At 37.4% G+C, this 18,065-nt stretch overlaps 1 protein-coding gene across 1 annotated transcript; it reads left to right on the forward strand.

The window, feature by feature from the left end:
* Positions 1-15,819, forward strand: LOC127807648 (zinc finger CCCH domain-containing protein 6). The gene is made up of 4 exons (XM_052345672.1): positions 1-417; positions 12,884-13,093; positions 14,418-14,542; positions 14,629-15,819. The coding sequence occupies exons 1-4, from the start codon at positions 358-360 to the stop codon at positions 15,566-15,568; spliced, it is 1,335 nt and encodes a 444-aa protein (XP_052201632.1). The 5' UTR covers positions 1-357; the 3' UTR covers positions 15,569-15,819.
* Positions 15,820-18,065: the final 2,246 nt, after the last annotated feature.

Here is an 18,065-nt window from a genome sequence, read left to right on the forward strand (position 1 = left end):
GGGAAAGGGGAAAAAGCAGACGCAGATTTGTAAATCAAAAAAGACGGAAGCAGAGACTAGAGGAAGTAGGAGGATCCTAGGGTTCCTATCCAGGGCGTCCTTCGATCCCTCTTTCCGTACTTCTCTTGATGCATATGATCCGTATATGTAAATATATTCCCATTTATGCGTTATCGACGACCAGTCTTTGTAGCGCGACAATCTCCGGTCGCGTTAGATTTGGGACTAAATTAGGGTTCTAGCGAGTTGTGCCGTAATATAGTGGTTTCGAATTTGAAAGTTGCCGGTTGCTTCGTCGGTTAGGTGTAAGACATAAAGACAACACATTGATTCACAATCAAATCTGTATTTGTAAATATGCGAGGGTTGCAGAAATCAAAACGGGTTTCTTGGGCGTCAGATGTAAATCTTTGTCAGGTAAATGTTTGAAAATCCCTAGCTCACACTTTTTTTTTTCTTTTTTTTTTATTCAACTTGTTGGATCGGACGGAACGTCGCGGGAAACAGTTTTGGTGCAATTTGGTTCCGGTTTCCTCTTCTTGATAGGTTGTAGCGGTTTTTGCTTTTGAGGATCCAACTGTTAATTTACCAAATTTTACAGATTATTGCGGGCTAGGTCTGGGATTGACATGATGTTATCATTTTCTGCATCGCATTGCAATGATTAAGTTTATATAATGCAAATGTTTTCATAAATTTGCACACTGAGAGAAAAGGGACGGAGTTATTTGTTGAAAACCTGAAGCAATTGGGTGCCAGAAAGTGTTAATGTAAGTAAATATTATTGTTTACAATGTCTGGGTTAACAAATTGTTAGTTTCATACTCCTAAGAATAAAAAGAATACGAGGATTGGTGGGTTAACTTGTGTTACTTTGTTATCACTCTAACCAGAAACTATCAAGCAAAAATAATTATGTAATACCAGTACTTGCTTGCAACACTTTGAAGCAGGATGGTCATTTTAATGAATACTAGTTTGAGCCACTCCAGTTACTTGATATTTGACATTAACAACAAATTGTTTGAACCGGGTTCAATTTCCTCATCATCCAACAAGTAAGAAAAGAAAAGAAAAAAGAAAGCTGTATAAGTGAAATGCGCAAAAATGTGTGCGTGTATGCATTAAGTAATTGGTCTGTAAGTCAAGGAAAGAAGCTGATTTCCAGATCATTTCACTGTTGTGTTTCTTCAAATGACTAAATGTATTTTCAAAAAGATTACTACAATTAAGATGATGCATAAAGTTGCTTTGAAATTCATAAACTTTAAAGTAACAATTTACCAAGGTATGTACTTGGAAATTGTCTTCTAGATAGTGCAAGTTAACAGAAGAAAATGATGAGAGAGAGTAATCATCAGAAATTGAAAAAGAATACCTTACATCGGGAGTGATGATACTGGACCGATCACCGAGGTTTGTCTCGAACCAAATACCTGTAAGGGCGGAGCTTTAATCCCTAGGGAGGACTCCGACGCTCAAGTTAGTAGAAGAAGATACCCGAAATGGAAAGTCACTCAGCAGTCAGATGTCCATACCTGTAGAAATTGACCTCCATTTATAGATGGCGTAAAGCTCCCTCCAAAGAGATAAGATAATCTCTGAAAGAGGACGTTGGAGAAAATCTCGATTGACCAGGTCTTTCTCGTTCAAATCAAATATGGGATGGAGATCCGGAGAACACGTGGTGCTTTCCTGAGATAGACACGTGACGGCACCAGGCTGGTAGTCTCCGAGAGTAATAGAGTAAATTTGTCCTTAGTGAAATATCTCCTTACCACTTGCCCCCCCCAACTCCTTGAGCTGTGCTGGTGAGGAGCTCGGGCAGCTGAAGGAGTAGTCATCCAAGCTTTCCTACTCTCCTGCAAAAAAGAGTTTTGCAAAAAATAGGATTAATTATCTCAATTATTGGGCTCGCTTCCCAACTCAATGTCCTCTCACACTTCTCATGGCTCTCAAAGAACTCTATAAAAAAGGATGGACATGGTTCCCTATTGGAGTAAAGATATTTTTGGAGTGGAGTAAAAGGTAAGAGGCTTCGCCCCCTTCCTTTTTTAATTTTTTTTTGGTGTGGTCTAGGCCACGCGCTGCCTCAGCTCGTGCGGCGTAGCCGCGCGACCTTGGCTAGCAAGGCAGAGGCGTGCGGCCTCGGCCAACACAGCCTCAGTTCGCGTGGCCGAGCCACGTGACCTCGGCCAGCGGGGTCGAGGCGCGCAGCCTCAGCCCGTGCGGCCAAGGCCAGCATGATCGAGTCGCGCGACCTCGACCAGCGGGGCTGAGGCGCGCGGCCTTAGCCCGCGGCCTTTGCCAGCAAGGCCGAGACCACTGGTCTCAGCCACACCAAAAAAAGAAAAAGAAAAAGAGGAGTGGGGAGAAGCCTTTTACCTTTTACTCCACTCCAAAAATATCTTCACTCCAATAATACTTAGAAAGAGGGGACCACGTCCATCTCATTTTATAGAGTTCTTTGAGAGCCATGAGAAGTGTGAGGGGACATTGAGTTGGAAAGCAAGCCCAATAATTGAGATAATTAATCCTATTTTTTGCAAAACTCTTTTTTGCAGGAGAGTAGGAAAACTTGGATGACTACTCCTTCAGCTGCCCGAGCTCCTCACCCGCACAGCTCAAGGAGTTGGGGGGGCAAGTGGTAAGGAGATATTTCACTAAGAACAAATTTATTTTACTACCCTTAGAGACTACCAGCTTGGTGCCGCCACGTGTCTATCTCAGGAAAGCACCACGTGTCCTCCGAATCTCCAAGATCTCCATCCCATATTTGATTTGAACGAGAGAAACCCATTCAACTAAGATTTTCTCCAACGTTCTCTTTCAGAGGTTATTTTATCTCTTTGGAGGGAGCTTTACGCCATCTATAAATGGAGGTCAATTTCTACAGGTATGGGCATCTGACTACTGAGTGACTTTCCATTTCGGATATCTTCTTCTACTGACTTGAGCGTCGGAGTTTTCCCGGGGAATTAAAGCCCCGCCCTTACAAGTACTTGGTTCGAGACAGACCTCGGTGATTGGTCCAGTATCATCAGGGAAGAACTTATCAACAGGGAAAAAAATGAAAACTAAAGTTCTTCAAGAGAACCTAAAATTTGAGGTTTATGGCAATAAATTAGGGAATCCTCAGATACCAAGTGCAGATCACTCTCATTTATTGGATGATTTTGTTGGAGGGCTAAATAAAATAAAAACTTTAGACAAACAAATAAATAATTACAAGAGAATTTGGAATTGGCAAAAATGCAAGTGCATTCATAATGGTTGATACTATGGCAGACTTGGGTCAATGGCCCCTGCTCAAAGGGGAAAACACTTAAATGTTTTGTAACACTTTTTAAAGTTCTTTTGAAAGGAGAAAATTTCTTATTATTTTTCTTAACCAACATTGTAAAAAGTAAATCATATTTGATAACTATCTTCCAAAATCAACTTGAATGCTCAATATAAAATAGATATTAAAAATCCAGATGTTTTTGCATGTATGTACATGCGTGTGTAATTACACCTGTGTATGTGGAACTTGTATATAATGCTGTATAATAAGCTGGCATAAGTGCATACCGAGGTCTATATTTAATGTAAAACACTTGTATCTAACACTTAGGCAGGTATAAGTATGTATAGGCATGCAAGGGCATCTATAAGATCATGTAGGTAGAAAATGCTTTTATTATTGCATAGAAGTGTAAAAGTAGGTATAATTTCATTTATGAGCACATATGTAGGTTGGCATGTGCATGTGTAAAGCATATTATGAGTATGTTTACATATGTAGGTGCTTTTTTTTATTTTTAAATATTTGATAATTACAACTCCGTAGGACGATCTGTGTAGAAGTTCATGAATATTTATTTATGCCTTTGTTGTGTTGCATATGCAAGCTCATATAATTGAGTCCATATACACATGCATACTTGTACAGGTATCACCAATGATTATAGCTACTTCTTTTTCGTTAATTTTTGAACGTTGATAGTTACAACTTCATGGTACTATGTATATAGAAGTTCATGAATTTTGTACATACATTATGTTGCATATATTGTATATGTAAATATGCTTGCTCATATGCTCAAGTATATGTTGTTGGCTGATAATTTATGGACCAGAATGTTTCTGGATTTTCTTTGGAAGCATTTTTTTTTCTCCTCTCTTTTAACTGTACCTTGTTGGCCAAAATGATGCTCTTTTATTTTTAAACTTTTCTTTGTGTTATATAATATATGGGATGCATACACATAAGTGAATGGTTCAGAACCTCTAGACCTCTTAAAAGAAAGATGATTTTAGTATTTGTTAAATAAGAAGTCATTTGTTCTATAATAATCATAGGCCAATTGAGAACCTGAGATGGAGGTTGGTATATGTACATCCTTTGCATTAAAGTGCAGTATGTTTTGACAATCTCTCCTTCACAATTATCTTAATTTTCTTGGCAATGGTCTAGATATTTTTTAAGCAGAATTTACTAAATTTGAGATATGGAGGAACATTTTAGAATCTAAAGACAGATTGAAAACAAAAATATGGAATGCATATTTAGTAAAATACAAAGGGCAAATGATGTTATGGTAAAACTTGAAGATAACTTCATCCCAAGAAATGATTAATTTAGATGTCATGGATCAATCATCCAAAAAGATGGGGAGATCAATGAGAATGTTGTTTATATATTAAGGCAGGATGATTAAAATGGAAAAGTGCATAACATTCTATGTGCTAATAAAATTTTGTTAAAAGTTAGAAGGAAAATTTTGCAAGATGGCTATAAAACTAATATATTGTATGGCACAGAATGTTGGGCAATAAAGCAACATTTTGCAAAATATGAATGTGATGGATGTGAGTTATGAGGTCCTTATGGAAGATAAGACCATAGATAGAAATAATTAACGAGCTAAAATTCATGTAGTTGACTTCACATAGCGTGATGAAGGTTGATATGTTGTTTTAGTGATGTTAAAATGTATCTAATGAATATATCGATGACACTTTTTATTTACTACAATATCCTTCTGCACTCTACAGGAGGAAGTTTTCCTTGACTGGTGCATTTGTTATTTTATTTATTTTCTGTGTGCCTAAGGATACAACTCGCCAAAGTCCTGTCAATGAGCAGTCATATTTGCAAGCAAAAATTCTGTTATTTCCAGTATAGTTTTTCCAAGAAGACTGAACGAACTTTTTCCTTTTCCAATCCATTGAGTACTTGCAATCATTAGTGAGAGCTTTATCTTTCCTATTTGCCTTGCTATTGTGTAGATCATATATTAGCCATCTGGGAATTTGATAATAGTCTCATGTTGCTATTCTTTTGTGGCCTTATACCAACTGCAAACCCGTTTGGTTTCCCATAGTTCAGCAGTAAGGCTGGATGGCCATTACTTCCTTTGCACACTCTCTTCCATGTAAGACCTCAATATTTTCCTAGTCCTAGTATGTGACTATTGCTGTTATTTCTTAAACTCTGACGAGCAATGTTTCAGTTAGCTCCGTGAGATTTTTGGCCTAGTCTGTGTGAAGATTTAAGTGTTGAGATGCCTGATTAAATGTGGTAACAAATGCATGAAATCTCATCTGTGTGTGTCTTACTGTAGTTGAGGTGGCAAATTTTTGTGTTTTTTCTCAGAAAGGCTATGGGAGTTGAAGGCTGCCTTAGCTAGCTTGTTGAGATGCTCTGATTAAATGTGGTAACAAATGCATGAAATCTCATCTCTGTGTGTCTTATTGTTGTTGAGGTGGCAATTTTTTTGTTTTTTCTTGGTATCTGTCTGCAGTTGTAGAGTCGAAAGGCTATGGGAGTTGAAGGCTGCCTTAACTAGCCCTTCGGTTTTGATGTTATAGGTGGCCTGCAATTAAGAAGCAGTTGGTTTTATATAGAGGTGGTCTCAACCTTTTGGTGGTACAGAAGGTCTCAGGCATTTATTAGCTTGATATTGACATCTTGGACACATGGGACTGTGTAATATTTAATCTGTAGGATAAGTTTCAAGTATCTCAAACAAGAAGCAGAGATATTTAACTTTTGTCAGGATTTTATCCCTGATGTTTAGTGTTACATGATATTTGCCATGCATGAATTTGGCTGACGTGTTAACAGGTAACTTGCAAGTGGTAGCCAAACCATGTAGGAAGTGGCAATACTTTCTTCTTTGATTGTAAGTCCATACTTAGTCTCACCCAACAAATTGGCCACTGTTTGACTACAGTTCATTGGGTGAAATTATGGTACCCATTCTCTTAGCCAAGGTGAGTCTCCAGTTGATGAGGCATTTGGAGGGATTCTGGTGCTATAATGAATTTCTCATTTCCATGTGTTCTGGAGTAAATTGACGATTAATGTTAAGAGGTTGTTCTAGTTTTCCTATGGCCACTGGGGATGCATCATCAAATTTATTACTTCATTTTTAAGAAAGGAGAGCGAGGATCGGGGGGAGGGCGCTGCTCCCTGTTAAGTACTGGACTTGGCTCTGTAAATCACATGTTTGGTGAAGTTTAAGTGAATTTATTGATAGCAAATCCACTGAGTTCATGCCTGAGAGTTGGTTTTTAGATGGGTGCACATGCTATGAGATTGTGGGCTACAGTGTTTAGTTTTGCACTGCACTGAAATTATTTCCACTTGGTCTCATGTAATATTTACAAACTGCAGTTTCAGCAAGTTCTATTTGTCTTGCTGCATTAGAATAGCAGTCTCTCCTCATGGGATGATCAATGGTATAAATTCGTAGCTTTCTATGTGAGCTTTAGAAGAGATTGTATCCTTTTTCTGGTAGTTGCTATGACGTCTTTCTTGTGCTTTCTTTCCTTTGCTTTTGTTCATCCAGACCTGCTTAGAAGATTAATCTGCATGTCAACTAATCAAAAAGGGGAAACATACACACGGTACCCCTCAGGTTTAGAGTAATTGCTGAAAGTACCACTGAAGTTTGAGAAAATATAAGGACTATGCTGACTTATAATACTACATTGCAATTTCCGCCCTGCTGTTAACTTAACACTGCTATATTTTCCTAAATGCCAAAAACACCCTTCTTTCTCCCTCCAATGTCTCTGTTTCAGTTCTCTCATCTCTCACTCACCTATGCCAGCCAAACCTCCAACTCTCTTTCTCTCTCTCTCATGAAACTCGGTTCATTGCTGACCACTATTGTCACCGATGACCAATGTTGAAGAAAATACAGGGAGAATAGGTGATGTGTGGCCACTGAATAGAGAAATCATAAGGATTGAGGTTGAAGATGATGATGATTGGGACCATGTTGTCATGACTCCAAGGATATAATAGTACTTTAGTAGTAGTTATTTTGTTATTTTAGTTGTTATATCTACTCTTTACTTTGTAATAGAAATACTTACTCAGGAGAAGTAGTTATATAAAGCTACTAGAGCTGTAAAGAAAGGAAGGTTGTGAAATATATCAAATTGACACTTCTGATTCTCTCTCTACATTCTCTCTCTTTTGGCTCTCTCTTTCTCTCTGTCTGAAACTCTTCCCCAATTTTTTCTGTAATCCCCCCTCGATTTCTTCCAAATTCCTATTCAAACCCTAGGGTTATGACAAATGGTATCAGAGCCATCATTCCTCGTTTTCTTTGTTAAGTAATTTCAACGGATATGGACAGCTGCCTTTAGACGCGGTTAATTCTCAAAACTTGATTCTAACACATGCAGGTTAATTCTCGGTTGAGAGTCAGGAGATCTAGGTGACTCTTGAAGGCCGTTCAAAGTCGCTATAACTGTGCGACTTCTACTCCTGAATTATGTTTGACTTTGAAGCGGAACGACGCCAATGATTCTTGGCGAATTGTAGGCGGAGCATATTCTGTAATCCGATCCGACTTGAGACATTGAAGGCGACGTAGATTCCAATCCGACTTCTGATTATTACCCACGTGTTGAGAATCAACGAATTCAATGCAACTAATTTCTGACTATTCCAGGTGATATTCCATAGATTTTCGATTGCAACCTCCAATAAGCAGATCCGAAACAAGTAAGCGACTCTCGGATCAAATTTTGCACGCGAAACATGAGGTGATTCTTGGTTGTGTTTTTCGATGCTCCTTGAAGGTTAATTTCTGATCGTTCATAGGCTGTTACTTTTTGACAATTCTCAGCTATGAGTTAGAAATTTCAATAGCTGATCCCAGCTATTGGATGGTGTTTGGGTGAGACGAAGGCATTGATTACGGCAAAAAAGGAAGGCACAAAGTGGAAACAGAGTCTGGGCGATCTTGAATTGACAGTGATCGTGAGTGGATAGCGATCAGTTGCAAGGGTCCTGACGATCAATTTGGATTGGGGTGTGGGTCACAACCGTTTTCAGTCTTGAGTGGCGGTGAGTCCAACAATTCTTGGTTGTGATTTCCAGCAATCCCTTGCAGTAATTCTGATCTGACTTCATCAAAGATAGATCGTAACTAAGCAAAGTAGCAGATCCAACAAAGTTGAGCCAGTCGATTTTTAGTCAATTCTCAGCTTGGATTTGAAGGCGAAGCAAGGGGTTGATTCCGACTGTGATTTTCCGTAAATTTTGTTTGACATTGAAAGGCAAAGCGGTTAGGTGATAATCAATTGCAAATCAAAAGCCTCCCATTTCTTGGAAGCTGATCGAAACGTTATAGATTAGTGATTTTCGGACATTTAACAGCAATTTGGAATCGGTCGAGCAGTGATTTCAGGTTATTTCGACGAATCCAAGAGTTCCAACGATTTCAATTGGTCGTGACTTGGGTTTGCTGAATTCCAGTACAAGAATAAGTTTCCGAAGAGGTCCTTAGAAGTTGATCAAAAGGCCGTTACAATGGTGAATTTTCAAAGATTGAACCTGTCGAGATGGTCGAAAGACTTTTTGAAAGTGCATAGCCATTTGGGAAAACATTCAAGGAAGAATGTGATGGAACGTGGAAAGTAATCAAGGATGTCAGTAGAAAGTTGGACAAATTTTTGATTCTATTTTCACATAAATTTTAGGTTAGTATTTCGGCTAAATGTTTTTCTAAGGAATATTTTGCTTCCCTAAATCAAGATCGGAGATGAGAGTTACAAAGAGGAGCTCAACAAGCTGAAACAAGAGGGCTTGGTTATGGAATACCTGGTCAGGTTTGAGAAATTGAAAGCACTTGTGCTCAATTTGATGCGGTCACCAATCAAGACTCGGCCCAAGGCCGACCCAACCAAACTGAAATAGTATCACCAAAATAGTAGTGCCATAATGTTATCTTAATACTTCTTAAGTTTTAGAATTCTACTTGATTTAGGATTCTACTTTATATTTCTACTTGATTTAGGATTCTATTTCATGTTTCTACTTGATTTAGGATTCTACTTCATGTTTGATTAGGGTTTTATTTTTATTAGGATTCTAGTTGACTTTTATTTAGGATTTATTTCTATTAGAATTCTAGTTGGATTTTGTTTACAAATGTTTAGATTAGCCAAATACTATAAATATGCCTAGGATCTAGAGTTTGTAATCAAGTTTTTCTTAATCAAATTTCAACAACCTATTTGGCTTTTCTTAGCAAAACAGTCTTGTTTTTGCGTCTTCTTGAAAGCCAAGCTTCGGCCATTGAAGTTTGCTCTTTCAAGGGTTTATTTTAGTGTGTGTTTTTTCACACATGCGCTACACACTGCGTTAGGAGGTATCAGAGCAGTTCATCAACCAATCAAATGGCCAATCTTGAAGGTAACAGTAGCAACCAGCCTCTTGACAGTGATCGGGGGCTGCCCGCGGTTTGGAGAGCAATTGAAGAACAATGGGAAATAACTCATATAATGGAGCAGCAATTGGAGCGAATCCGCAACCAATTGGGCATTTTTCAACGAGTTAAGTATAATCGGAACTGAATTAATGGCGTGAATCAAGCCAGCTACATTAAACCGGGAAGACCAACCATTAATCCTAGAAGACAAATGATGGATGATAGCGACGATGATGATGATCTTGGTCGTATGATAGCCAACCCTAGTGGTAAAAGGGTTAGGAGGAATGCGTAACAACACAACTATTGGGGAAACAATGAGTATAAACTAAAGAATGGCTTTTCGATGAGTTTGGAGCTTGATTTCGAAGATTATGTTGTCTCAGCAACCTCAACGTCTACAAACTCAGGTTTGATTTATGCTGCTAACATGATAGAAACTCCAAGGTTATTGACTCATACTGGGGTATTTTCTAGTCTCGAGGGCTCAGGTATTGCTTCGCAACCCAATGATGGTGACGTTTCTTCTGATCGACTTGCGACTGTAAAGGAGATGGAGGTCATGGTAGCAAATCCTTCTACAGTTTATTCAAGCTCTGGCATGGTTGAATCTAAGGCAATAAGAACATATTCACCTTCGCAATTGCAAAAGCAAGATGGTCACATGAGTCTCTTTGTGGATAGAGGTGTTGGATCTAGGCTAGTTAACTCAATTGCTGCTATAGCTGATCAAGTGCTTAGACCAAAGGAGGATTCAAGCATCAATATTTTAAGTGATGGAGAGACTGCTAGTAGTCATGGAATAAACTTTTATTCGAAACAGTTGCAAAAGAATGTTCTCCAGGCAAGAAAAATTTATGGATGAATTCGGAAGCTGTTGAGAAGTCAAAATCAAGAAAGTTGATGAGAGGAGAAGGACCTATGATAAGATCTACCAGATTAGAGAAGTGCTCAAGATGGAAGGTTCAACGTCCTCAATCTAACAGTAATAATACAATGGAGGCGGAGGGCAACAAACATGGTGATGGTTGGACCCATGCCAATGCAGATATGGCTAAGAAGGAGAGGAATGTCTTTGCTCATGTTCCCTTAGTAGAAAAATTCAAGCAGTTCAGGAAGATATCAAGCAAAAGTTGCACAAATAAGAAATATAAGGTGACAACTGACAAGCATAGGAAGCACAAGATATTTGAGATTGGAGATGAAGTTATTATCTTTTTGAAGAATGAACGAATTTTAGCAAGAAAGCAGAACAAGTTCAAGCCAAAGAAGTATGGTCCTTACAAGATTCCAAAGAAGACCAATGATAATGCTTATATTGTGGATTTGCATAATCAGATGGGTATTTCCAAACATTCAATGTGGCTAATCTCTCTTCGTACTTATCGGATGTGGATTTGTCCAAACAGGATCAAAATTCGAGGTCGAATTTTTTCTCAAGTGAAGGTGAATGATGCGGTCACCAATCAAGACTCGGCCCAAGGCCGACCCAACCAAATCGAAATAGTATCACCAAAATAGTAGTGCTATAATGTTATTTTAATACTTCTTTAAGTTTTAGAATTCTACTTGATTTAAGATTCTACTTTATATTTTTACTTGATTTAGGATTCTATTTTATGTTTCTACTTGATTTAGGATTTTACTTCATGTTTGATTAGGGTTTTATTTTTTATTAGGATTCTAGTTGACTTTTATTTAGGATTTATTTCTATTAGAATTCTAGTTGGATTTTGTTTACAAATGTTAGATGGATTTGGATTAGCCAAATACTATAAATATGCCTAGGATCTAGAGTTTGTAATCAAGTTTTTCTTAATCAAATTTCCACAACCTATTTGGGTTTTCTTAGCAAAACAGTCTTGTTTTTGTGTTTTCTTGAAAGCCAAGCTTCGGCCATTGAAGTTTGCTCTTTCAAGGGATTATTTTGGTATGTTTTCTTTACACTCGCACTACACGTTGCGTCACAATTCCATTCAACTTTGATCGAGTCTTATTTTGTATCGAGACTTATTAATGGTCTTAAAGATACATTGAGGCTTATGGTGAAAATGATGTGTCCTGCCATGGTACCACAAGCAGTTGAAAAGGCTAGGCTGTAAGAGTTAGCATTAGAAGCTATGTACAAAAAGCATGGGCTGCCACCTAAAAGTTATCTTAAGAGCAGCTAGCAAGTATGTGACGATCCCCATGTAGCTAAAGGAGTTGTGATGGAACAATCCGAACTGTAACAATCTTACAATGGCTCTAAGGAAGTTGATACTGAAGCTGATGAGCGTGGACAGGCAGCTGACGAGGACTCAGACCAAAGAAAAAAGCTGGAGGCTGAGGGTGAGAATGGTTTTGAGAAAGAAGATTCTAAGAGTACTGCTTCTTTGCCTTTGGTTTTGGAAAAAACTGAGTTGTCACAGGTTAAAATAATTCAGCCGAAGAAAATTTCACTGTGGTTTTGAGCATTTTTTTATCTTGGGCAATATGACAGTATTGTTGTCATATCACCTAGTGTAGAAGAGAAGGTTGTTAGCCATTGGGTTTGGGAGTTTTGACATTGTGGAAGGGAGCCTTGACGGTGATCCACGAAGTCTACATTTTATTTTTGTCGGAAAGGCAACAACAACGGAACATAAGAGAAGAGAGGAAAAGGCTTAGGAGGAGAAGGAAAGAAAGGAAGAAAAGAAGAAGAGGAAATCCTATATAGAAGGCAGGGATTGGACGAAAAATAATGGCTAGTCATTGTAAGTTTTTGAGGACAAGAACTCTCTTTAGGAGGGAGGAATTTTTTGACCCAAGGATATAATAGTACTTTAGCAGTAGTTATTTTGTTATTTTTTTGAATCAGAAGTGTCAATTTGATATATTTCACAATCCTCCTTTCTTTATAGCTCCAGTAGCTTTATACAGCTACAACTCCTATATAAGTATTTCTGTTACAAAGTAAAGAGAAGATACCTGCTGTTAAAAATTTACCATTTGTTTTGTATTTGCTTTTACAAATCGGCTTGTTAAAGTGAAAAAAAGAAGGAAACTAATTTCATCTAACCAAACTCTAACTGCCTGGTTGCCCTGGGGAGGCTTTTTAACTTTATCTAAGGTCCACTTTAGAACTTTCATGCTTACATTAGTGCTTTTGGATTTTGTTAGATTAATTGATTTCTCTTACATAGGTGAGGCTGTTTCTCTCTGATGAATCCCCTTCTCAAGTTGGGTTTGGAGCTCAGGATCACCTTCAAGCAAAGGCTTCATGGATGCCATCATCATCAGGACTGGCTACTGATGATAATTTGCCACCTGGCTTCGAAGCTGCTCATTCCGCCAACCTGTTGAAGAATAAGTTGTCCCAAATCCCTCTTGTTAAATGGAGATGCCCTGCAAGAGTAAGTTGCCCTTTTCTGTTGAGGGCTTCAGTCTGTGTGTTTTTCTTACATTGCAATATGTTCATAGTTAAATACAGAATTATTCACAAAACATAAGAGTCCAGTCATGTTGGTTGAATCTTTGTGAAATGGGAGAGATGGTCGTATTTATCAATACAATTAGAGGATTTTTATCTAATACCTTATGCGGAAAGAGTGGGAACACCAAGAGTAATTTTATCATGTATGATGGTTGTTAAAATATAATAACGTTTCTTGGAAATTGTAAATAGAATAATAATCCAGGATTGGACCCAAAGGATGTTTAAATAATAATTGGAAGAAGAAGAAACTCTTATTGTATCTGTTAAAAGTTGCATTCTTTCTGGTTCTAGAGTTACGGAAAATTCTTTCACTTGCATTCAGAAAGAAACGATACTAGTTTTCCAAGTTTTAGCACATCTATTTAGGCTAGTGATATAATGGAACAGATGCTGTAGTTCAATTAAGTAGCTGTGCCAACTTTGTCTAGAAACAGTGTTAGCAAGGAGGGAAGGATAGAGAAACAAACATGTACTCTATGATGGTTGTAAAACCAGGAGGCATGTTCTCGAAGAAATTTTAAGTTTAGGCCCAGCGGAAAATTTGCCTCTCAAAGAATACTTGGGATGCCGCGTTCCTTGTGCAAAAGGAGATCAGTTGACAGTAAGCAACAGGACAGAGAAAAAGTTCTCAAAGTTTATTTTAAATGTAAATTGGCTCTCAGTGTGAAACAGAAATTTGGTCTGTAAGTGTTTTCATACTGGCAAGTTATTTCAGCCATTTGTTGGCGTAGCTGTAAAAGGCTGGTACCAAGCACTGAGAACAAGGGTTTAATTCTAAGGCCACTCCACATAAATTCTTCCATAGGTTAGGTTTGATTTTCATGTAATCCATCAAACACCAACAAATTTGGTAACCACCTTTAGGCTGTGGCCATTAAGTGCCTGTGACCATATACCTTGTATTCCAACCTAAAACATGGGAAATACTACACTGAATATCTGATGCAGTGAGACCACAAGAAAGAGATTTGGCATCAATATGCATGATAGAAACTGGAAAATACTCTTTAAAGACAATCTTGCTTTGCACTCATTTTCATGGTTTGTTTTGAAGATGAGATGAGAACAATAATAGCATTCTTTTTTAATGCTAATATAAGATATAGTTGTGTTTGAAGAAAGTACCCTGCATATAAACGCAGCAGATTATAGGGAAGAGTTCCGCATGATATCTAATTTATCTATTATAAAATCTGAGTGTAGTCTTACTCCACCCACTTGCTTTCCTCTGATTGTCACAGTTTGTTTTGGATGCCTCATGGCAAGTTGTTGCTGGTGAAGAAAGCAAAGAAGTGGATATACAGAACCAGCGGGAGATGAGAATGCTTGAGGCAGTTTATCCTCGCCCATCTGCGATTCCTCCAAAGTGCGATTCCTTAACTGCCAAAACTTTCTCTTTTAAAATAATTCTCTTCCTTGAAACAGACATCTTCCTTGTCTTGCTTGATGCAGCCCCTCTGTCTCAATGGACACTGGAGATCCTCCTTACAATGATCTGAACACTACTTTGATCCCCATCACTCCCATTGAAGATGAAGATGCAGCAGCAGATGCAGCAGTAGATCCCGTGGCTCAAAATGCCAGTGCCATGAGCTCGCAGGTCCTGCTGTTGCCTCCTGGAATGCCTCCTGCATCACAGTTCAGTACCACCGCTTCTCCAAACCTGATTACCAGTGGAAATACGGCTGCTGGAATATTCCCCGGGCTTGAACCAGATGTGGCTGCAGCTGCATATGCTGCCTTGTCTGCTGTAGTGTCTAGCAATGATCAAGGAAACTTGATTGACCCAGACTTGCTCGTTAAAATTCTTAGTGACCCAAAATTGATTGAAAAATTAGTTGCAGACCACAGAGCAGCCACTAACCCACAGATCACACCCATGCCAAGGCCACCAGGGATAATATTTTCCGAACCACCTTCTGTTCAGATTAGTCGGGCAGAAGCTGGTGCACCATCGTTGTCAGTTCCTCCAACTGGACCCTTCTATGGTCCACCAAATAGAGCAGGGCCTGTTCCCAATGCTCGGCCTCCTCCACTAGATGTACTTCCAGTTGCCTCTCCATTAGGAGCTCCTATTGCTAAGGACATTAACTATTATAAGAGCCTTATTCAGCAACATGGGGCTGAGAGACAAGAGAACCTTCTGCAGTTTGATAACCGTCACAGCCATCAATTAGTAGCCCACCAAGAATCAGTTAATAACCCTAAACCAAGGGAATTTAAACCCAAGATAATGAAGCCATGTATCTACTTTAACAGTTCAAGGGGTTGCCGGCATGGAGCCAACTGTTCTTATCAGCATGATACATCATCTCAGCAGCGGGCTGGTAGCGTTCCAGAGGTGCAAAGTACAAAGAGAATGAAATTGGACAGGGAGATTACAGGTGCATAGTCCTGCTGTTAGCATTACTCTGTATATTTTTTCAAGAGGAATTGCTAATTTCTGCCCGGCCCCTTTTGCATATTTCTCCTCTGGCTTGGTTTTTGCAGAAAGAAGAATCAGTTGAATTTATTAATTTTTCCTTTGTTGATCATCGTGCTTATACTGGAATTATGAGCGAAAACCTTGATATCTGCCAACAGTTCTTGGATTATAGTTGATATAGCTCCTGATTTTCCAATTCATGGTATATTTATGTTTCAGTAATGATTTGTTTAGGGATAATTTCTTATAATTAGGTTAATTTTCTATGCTTGTCAGTGATTATTTTCCCAACAAAGAGTTAAAAAGAGGGGAAAAAAAAAAAGGGTGAGTTTACTAGATTCAAGATATCTTAGATTGGACCTAAAGACATCTGTATCATGCCGCCTTTAGAAGTTAATTCTGGATGAAGATTAAGCTGTAGACTCTCCGGGGAGGAAATATAGTGAAAAGAAAACTGGTAACAAATAGACAGACATTTGCTTAGAGTTTGTGCAGAATAGGGTAGATGGCATCTTCGCTTCTTGGAAATTTACAGAGAGTTGTTTACTTCTTGATCAAGATGCCAAATGAATGCAAGATTTTTGTTACTTCATGGCATGGTTCTTGAGTCTTGCCCCTGCCATGAGAAATTGCACTAATTACTGGATCTGGGCTTTATTTGTTACTTTCTGGCTTCAACTATGTTTTATCCTGAATTGCTTATATTCTGATTAGTGTTTTGAATTATGATATGGTGAATGCCGCCATAGATAGAAGCGATGAAGAGTTAGAATTCATATAGTCAAACTTTATTTAGTGTAATAATCCTTGTGATGGTTACAAGTCGCGATTGAGATATCGAATAATTGCTAATGTGCTGTCTTCTCTCACCATGTATTGTAGTTGCATGCTCATCTTACTAGTTTCCTCGAGCCTATCTTGAAATTACCTTTATTAGATAGATCTATTGATGATAATCCGATTCTTGGTAGCAAGGGTAAGGTTGGTTGTTTTCTTGCAACTTCTTTGTTAAAGAATAAAGAAAATATTACGTATCCCGAAAATAGATCTTCGTGCGCAGGGAGGACGTCCATTAAGAGGTATTTCCAGGTTGCTTTGAATTTCACCTTGATGGTTTGTTTAGGTTTCTTGGACCTTGACTGCATGAATTGATAGAATTTCATTTGATTTGTTGTTATCTTGAACTTTGCAGTCACTGCAATGGCATCTTTTGATTTCTTTGTATTGGAGTTTCTTTTCTTGTCCATGCACCATCATAATCGAATTAGGTTTGATAATATAAATGTCAATTTGCTTCCAAAAGTTTTATTATTTTGTAACAAATTGGTACATAAGAAATATGTAGCAAAATTTGATATTGGGTTCTTGTTAAAAGAAAATTGATCCATGCCCTTTATTAGATATCATAAGTTCTGTGACATGGCATTTATAATGCTAATTAATCTGAGTTATGTTGACATTAGGGGTGGAGTTAGGATTTTGATTCAGCGGAGGTAAATTTAAATACAATAAATGTAATTTTAAAAATAAGATAATAATTATAATATTAAAATATATATATTTTTTATAATTATTTTTATGATTTTTGTATTATATAATAATTTTATTAAATACATAATTTTCAATATGTATAACTAAATTGTCATTCATTCATTGGTTTAGAATCTTATCATGTACTTGATTGTTTACGATAATTTTTCAACTGTAGTAGTAGTAGTAGTAATCGGAAGAAAGAAAATTAGGTAGAAATTGAGAAAGAAAGCAAATTAGGTGAGAATTGGAAAAGAAAGTAAAAAATTAGATAAATTTAAAAATAAAATAAATTAGGATTTAAGAGTTAGTGGATCTGGGTTATTTGACCTAAACTTTAATAGAATAATTTTGGATTGATTTTGAGAATTGGGTTTCGATTAAAAGTAATATAAATATATATATATATATTTTAGATTTGGCCTAGCGGGGTTTACCTAGCTCTGCCCTTGGTTGACATTTTAAATTCATATAAAAGAATAATATTGTAAAATTAATTTTTTTCTATAAATAAGATTTTTAAATTCATACAAAAGAATAATGTTATAATAGTCATGTTATGGGATGTCGGAGTAACAATACAAAACAAGAATAAAATTATTAACATGAAGGGATTACAAGAGTATTATAGCAAAAGCTAGGGTATATCTCAACCTCACAAAGAAAATCAACTTAAATATAAAACATCACGAGCTCAACAATTAAAATAAAAAAGACATTTCTCATAATATATTTGTCGCTCACTAAATAGATGCTCACTACTTGTTAAAAAAAAGATTAATGTTACTCTCTAAATAGATTGAATTTGTTAGAATTTGTTGAGGTTGGTAAAAATTGTCATCTAATTAGTTTGGTAGTATAGCATTTAAGATGTTAATTAATTTTTACAAGTCATATTGAGAATACAAATTCATTTAAAGAGCAAGGTGGCAAA

This window comes from Diospyros lotus, chromosome 8 (genome assembly GCF_014633365.1).
Source record: "Diospyros lotus cultivar Yz01 chromosome 8, ASM1463336v1, whole genome shotgun sequence".
NCBI lineage: Eukaryota > Viridiplantae > Streptophyta > Magnoliopsida > Ericales > Ebenaceae > Diospyros > Diospyros lotus.